General features: G+C 43.7%; 1 protein-coding gene across 1 annotated transcript; it reads right to left on the reverse strand.

The window, feature by feature from the left end:
* Nucleotides 1–935: 935 nt before the first annotated feature.
* On the reverse strand, nt 936–5,485 carry LOC147905964 (oligopeptide transporter 3-like). Its single transcript, XM_087375941.1, has 7 exons — nt 4,944–5,485; nt 4,114–4,687; nt 3,806–3,903; nt 2,781–3,350; nt 2,424–2,679; nt 1,987–2,169; nt 936–1,717 (listed from the first exon to the last, which is right to left on the reverse strand). Exons 2-7 carry the CDS (start codon nt 4,630–4,632, stop codon nt 1,103–1,105), a joined length of 2,241 nt encoding a protein of 746 aa, XP_087232067.1. The 5' UTR covers nt 4,633–4,687; nt 4,944–5,485; the 3' UTR covers nt 936–1,102.
* Between the last annotated feature and the right edge of the window lie 1,512 nt (nt 5,486–6,997).

A 6,997-nucleotide genomic window follows, 5' to 3' on the forward strand; every position in this document is an offset into this window, starting at 1 on the left:
GTTCGAGAAATATGTCACTTACCTCACCTCCAACCTTCCCCATACCTGTTCACACTTCGTTGCAACCTCCATGTCCATTCTCACCAACTCCCAAGAGATGAAAGTCAACCATTACTCCCTCTTATGTTCCTTTGCCCATGCCTACAACTCACCTATAAGTCCTAGGCAAACCATCCTTAATTGCCATATTTTTCCATAACCTTGAAAGTCCTTCCACAAAAGATTATCAAGATTGCCTCACCGTTAGCCCCCCATTAATCAAATCCAGAGCCAATCCCTATCTTATCTTCATTGATCCATCCAAGTCAACTTTTTCACTTTTTGATTTCCCCATCTTTAGCATTCCAATGTCTGCCATATCAATATATACACGCAAAGAGGGAGATCTATACAAAGTCCTGTCTCGGTCTGCCATGGGAAGGAAATTCCTATATACAGTCATGCTTCAGTTTACAAAGCTATATACCACTGATATCCCTTGAGGGGCAAGTGGACCCCATGTAGAGTTCTTACTCTCTTTCCCTACTCTCACATGCTTTTCAAGTTTGGTGCCTAGCTTCCGCAATGTAGCTGAGTAGCGTTAGTGTATGATTTTATAAAAAAGTAAGCATTGGTCCACATTATATCATAAGACATGTTCGTGGTTGTAACGAGAGAAACCTGAATCAAGCTACATGACGACTAGCATAAAGAAAACTACATGATCAGAGATTCTATACTTACCATAATATTTCATATCCTTTCTTTCCTTCAATTTTTTTTAATGTGCACAAAATGAGGGATGACAGAAAATCTTGAGACTACGATGACACTCCTAATCTCACCAATCACAGACCTTGCACTCTTTAAGGAAAACTGGTCTGATCAAATTGTGTTTTATTCATAGAAAAGAGGACAAATGTGACAATTCACCAATGTATTAAGAAACATGTTGTGACAGAGATAGCCTTACTGATCTAATCAAAGAACAAAAAGTAGGGAGCAATGAAGCAAAGGGAAGAGAAACAGAAAGCAGACACTACAGAGGTTACCAAAAAAGGTCGTCCCAAGTTGGTATAAGTAATTATTATACTAAGGCATTTCCATATCTCAGCATTGACAATCAGAATACTGGGCAACCTTTAACTATGATACCTGGGGCAGTAGGGCATGTGGCAAGTGGACAATGATCAATATCTGTGCCCCACCACTCTAATTTTTTCTTTGTCAATCCAAGTGAGAAATAAAGTAGTACTCCCATAAATGCTGTACCAGCATCAAGAGCTGCAGAAAGTATGTAATTGTAACGCTGCCACCATCCTTTCCTGAACTGAAAAATGTAGAAGTTGAAAAAAGCGCCTACTATCAACCAAGTGAAAATGTTCACAGGAGTTGCAGGGGGCATGCTTGAAAAGCCTCCAAGCAACACTGGAATATTAATTAGGGCTATCCATCCCACTCTTGGGAAGACTTTGCTAAGAATCCAGATTGGAACAGGAAGAAGAGCCCCAAGCAAAAAAAACCAGGTGAGGTTTTTATAGATACCAGAAGATCCAAAGAGGTACCTTGGACCTACAAGGCCCCACAATACAGAGGCATCATACGCAACTCGATCCTTCGGGCACGTCCAGGGACTCGCAGGAGGAAGAGTATCAATATCACAAATGGAATCAATTGATGTAAGCATCCACCATGCGATTGATATGTTGACTGTACCAGCAATCAATGTGCCCACAAGCTGTAACACAGATTAACAGAAATGTTAAGTGTCTCCCAACAAGCCCACCTTGCTCCACTTATGGTGTACCCTGTGCATGGTGTGTTGAGGTTATATTTCTTTTGGAGGAGGAAGAAGGGGTTTTCTCACAGCAGCATGCTCGTGTGTGGACATGCATGTGGAATGGGAGAGTCCACTCAGTGAACAGGTGCATGTGGTTAGCTTCCAAGTTTTGGCAAAGCAGAGAACAAATACATGAAATAAATGTGCTTAGTGAGAAGAACGTCAACCTGTGCTGTGTACATACACCTCGGCGGAATTTTCATGTAATGACCCAGCTTTAGGTCAGCCAAGAATGAGATAGCATGGGTCATACTTATCCTGCCATAGGTCTTGAAGAGTGTGTTTGCTATTGGCCTTCCTGGAAGTAGATAGCCAATCACAAACTCTGCCAATACATTGAATCCAGGAGGCTGTTCCATGAAAAGTTCAAAGCCCATCAGACTATTTGGCTGGGAGAGTTCAAGAAAATAAAAGAGTAGTTGATTCAGTCTTATGATCTGCTTTGTCGCTTCAGCCAATCCATCCATCCAAAAGACACACCAAAGTTGAAACAGGGAAACCAGAGTTCATGAAAGAAAGAGATGGCATGGCTCCTTGTGCCACACCATGAACAAAGAGAGCTGAGAATTCAAGACTAGGGCACAGTAGCCAGCAGGAAACAAACCTGATTAGTCGTTGCTGTGATTACTCCAATGGGAAGGGTAAAAAGTGATGCAATACCGCATGCCAGAAGTACACCCCACCAGGGTAGCTGAACAGCATCTTCCCATACAATGGACACCATAAGAGATAGTGCAAGGCTAACCACCAGCAAAATGACAAACCAGCTCTGAGGGACCTCCCTATACCGTCTCATCAATTGTGAATGCACATCAGATTTCTGGTCCATCATAGCAGACTGACTACGCTGAAGGATTTCCCTGTCAAACAGAAGATATTTCTTGTTTAATTAGATGCTGGTAAAATGATTTTGAAGGTAACAGGAAATTCCCACCATCCAGTTTGTAGGTAAGGCACGTACTTCCCATGGAAAAAAGCCACATGAGTAAGGGTTGCTGCAATTCTTGCAAACCCAAATCCGATGGAAAGAGCAAAGAATGTGCTCATATACAAACTGCTATAATTGTTGTATGCCTGGGCGTCAAAGGTGAAATCTGTTGTCATCACACGACTTATATTGTACTTATTCCCTTTGTCTGTGTACAGCTGACTTGAAAATAAGGCAAAAGTTCTTGCCTGATATGCATCTCCCCAATATGCGGCTGGGACAACTACGTAAATAAAGAGAATAAACCCAATCCCAAGGTTGACAATAGAGAACCATGGTGTCACCAGGGGGCTACCAAGATAGGATGATACTCCAGCCCAGTCTAGTGAGATTGCCCCAATACCCAAACCATGGAAACCAGAACCCACTTGATTTGCAGTGACATTGTGTGGCCAGATCCAGCATATCCAGGAGAAGAATGTGAGCATACTGAATAAGTACCCTGGTAATGTATAATATGCAAAGCTAATCATCGCAAATATAATGAAGAATTGCATTCTGGTCAATCCCTTCCTCGTACGAATATCATTCTCGTGTAGAGTCCTGAGGGTTTTCTTCACAACAAATGATAAACATCAGACAATACACTATTTCATTTGCATCTCCTATTCAAATGTTCAAATTTGCAGCTTTATTTTCTTTCTATTGATTTAAAAACATAGTTGATAATTGTGTTCTTCTCTTGGATTTGTTAGGGCAGGCCCAAAATAGTATTTCTAAAATAAAAGCTAAGCCTGCAGGCTGCATGTCCATGTGAACCGTGCCTTTTTACCATGCCCACGGCACTGCCAAGGGAGCGCACCCAAGCTGGCATTAATCAAGCCTGAGGCCTAGACATGAGCGCATATCTCACAGCGCTTTGGCCAGGCTCACTCTTGGCATGCCCACGCTGGGGGGCAGCCTAAAAATTTTCCAAAAAAAGTCTCAGGAATCAATAATAATTATGAAGGCTCAGGAGCTACCCAGAAAGAAACAACACAATAACATTTTGGGTGCACCTGAAAAGGGAGACTTGCACTAAGTTCGAAGGCCACCACATATGTGCGGGTTCAATCAGGTATCGCCGAAAAATGCCAGCCCATCCATAACCGAGTACCTTGTCATGCACACAGAAAACAAGCGTGAGAAAGCCTCAAAGAGAACACCAGAAGAAAACCACCTGCCTACTGGTGAGGAGACACCAAGATAGGCCAAAAGTGCCAAAGGACTTCATTTCAAAAATCAGAGAGCACGGAGGAAAAGTTGAGATCCCCAGCTTACCAATTTAAAAGTTCTAAATTGAGGAGAAATATATTGAGCTTATTACCTGCGTTGTGAGAACAATGAGAAGGCCCGCGATAAAGCGAATGTTTTTCTTGTAAAAGGCTTTTATGATGTTGATTGCTCCGACTGAGTATGCATCTCCACCACCAAACGCCACGCCAGCATTTGCAAAGATCGTGATGAGCACGTGCTCTTTCATGTTAAAGGGTCCTGGGTTGAGGCAAAATTTTGAGCCAAGTAGGGGAACTGTAAACTGAGTCGCGGGAAGCACTGCTGCCATAAACCGTCCAATAGGAAGGGCAGCTATCTGTGCAAATGTGGCTGATACCGCGAGGGGCTGAGTTCGGTAAGAAAAGAACGTGTTTAAAAACATCAATACAACGCAGGACGTTACGCCTAAAACCCACATCCTGAAAGTCATGACAGGCAAAGACGGATCATCTGTGATTGGCACAGTAAGCGCGACTTCTTCCACTACGGACTGAACTGCATTCACATCTGGAGGCTCAACACTCGCCCCGTTTGCATATGCCGCCCTTCCAAAGGCAGGATTGTCTTCCATTCTTATAAACAGGCGCCCGTTAGCACTACCTTCTGGTTTTGAGGGCCCAAAAAATCTTCAAAACAAAAATAGAAACCAAACATCCCATAAACATCTAACATTGTGGCGAAAGATTCAAAATTAGACACCTCTCTCAACTCTGTACTTCACACGGTCCATTCCATCGCGATACCAATACTTGGAAGCGATTGAAAATTGAGAAAAAGTGTCTAGAAGAAAACCTGGAAACGAAATGAATTCCAAACGTTGGAGCTATGGATATCTACACAGATGATTACACAAAGCCAACAAGCTAAACATTCAAATTTTACCTTAAATTCAAAGCTGCAGCAAAGTGAAGCTCACAATGGGGCTGTCTGCATAAACCAGAATTCCGTGTCGACTAATCGAGTCTCGCAGGAAGATGCTGGTCGCAAAGTCTGAAACAGACTTCATCCAATAGCGCAAGCACCCAAATTTGATGACTATCAACACGGGCGAGCAGGCTATTTATGAGCTCTTGGACCGGTACGACCAGGAATTGGACAAAGGGAGGAATGAGGGAAGGCGAGGCGGGTACGGCAATTAGTGGGGAGGTAGTGGAATCCAGAAGCCAACGATGGGAGCTGATTGCAACAAGGGGGAGGGGGAGAGAGGGGCAAGGAAGCGGTGGAGCACGCGCGGGCAAGGAGGGAGCACGCGCTGCCAAAAGCCATAGCCATCGCCCGAGTTGGTCGAGTTTGGTCGAGGCGGCAGTGGCAGTTAGACACTGTCACTCCTCACTTGAGTTTCAAAGGCAAATTAGCCATCGCCACCATAGCCGGAGCTCGAGCTTCGAGCTCGAGTTCGAGTTCAAAGCCAAAGCCATAGCAATCGCCATCGCCATAGCTGGAGCTTCGAGCTTCCACTCTCAGTAGACACTGTCAGTCCTCCTCTTCAGTTCCCCGTCCACGTCACTTGCCACTTGTCCTCCACGTCACCCTGGCTTCGTCTCGTCGCCACGTCACCCTCACACTTTTCTAATCGAATTCGAGACACGTTTTCCAATTTATTTATAAGCCTTTATTTTGGTCCACTATTATACACGGCTGCTTGACCATTTTCCTCCCCGATTAGAGCTTTTCCACACTTGGCCCAAGGTAAATCGACTCTCAAGATTGCCCGCCCACCATAAGGTTTGGCGACCTTGAGCGGCCATAGTGTGTAGACGCTCTCAATGAGTCATGCACTCAACACGTTTTCCTTTCTTCTTGAACGTCTCTATAGGTTTGAGAGTGGCACTTTTAGCCTTAACCCTAGATGGTGTGCCAGGTCACCAAGGAGGCATGGCGGGCATTAAGGAGGCACACACCTCTCAAGAGCACAATGACATCTACCTTCCCTGCTCACAGGGTTCCACATTCTCACCTTAGAGCCCCCTAGGCTCTTTGAGTGTCCAATGTAAGTGGTTCATGTGGTCCATGCATACACATCAAGGTAGCTTTTTATACTTTTTGATAAAAATGATTCTCTCTCTCTCTCTCTCTCTCTCTCTCTCTCTCTCTCTCTCTCTCTCTCTCTCTCTCGTACTTGTTGATTCATCCAAGACAAGCTCCAAAAGGAGTCCATGCAAGAAGCATGATCTAAAGAGCTACATGCCTAAGGCTAACCTCAAGGGCAAATTTACTTTAAAGCCATATACGGCATGCCATTATATTCTATAATAGAGAACCACCATCCATCATTAACATATGTGGGACCATATATTATACAAGGGTGGCACAATCTTTTCACTTCCATACTAATAATTGCAAGTTCTACTTTCATGGAAGTACCCCCACCATCCCCCCCTCCTCTCCCCCCTGCCCCCCCCGCTCCCTCTTGCCTTCCCCCCCTTCTACAACAAGCATGTTCTTTACCTATTTGTACAATTATCTATTGCCTTCAACAATAGATTTCTATCTATCTTGATCGCCTTGCAAAGGAAGATCTCTTATGTACGACCTAATGCTCGCACATAGCTACCATCCATCAAACATTGTCCTCCTACCTATGGAATATTATCCTTTATTAAAGCCTTCAATTACATTCCTATTGTTGTTTTTGTAGTTGATCCTATGATATAAGTTAGGAAGTGCATGAATCTGTATGTAGGGGCACCCCAATGTTATTTGGCAAACTAGAAGCAATGGAATCACTAAAAGCTAAACAATGTTCAACTATGCAAAATATCACATTATCTATAGCTCTCTCCTTATAGTAAATGAAGTTGTCCCATGTTCCATGGGAAATCCAAAGAGCTAGCCCATAATTGCTTGCACAAAATTAATGCTTCTTAGTTCTTAGATCAATTGGGTACTCTACTAAGGTTGGATGATAGACATGTAAGTCCTATTTATGTTACTAA

The sequence above is a fragment of the Dipteris shenzhenensis genome, chromosome 1 (genome assembly GCF_047967505.1).
Source record: "Dipteris shenzhenensis isolate YYH24624 ecotype China chromosome 1, Dip_SZ_1.0, whole genome shotgun sequence".
In the NCBI taxonomy this organism is placed as follows: domain Eukaryota; kingdom Viridiplantae; phylum Streptophyta; class Polypodiopsida; order Gleicheniales; family Dipteridaceae; genus Dipteris; species Dipteris shenzhenensis.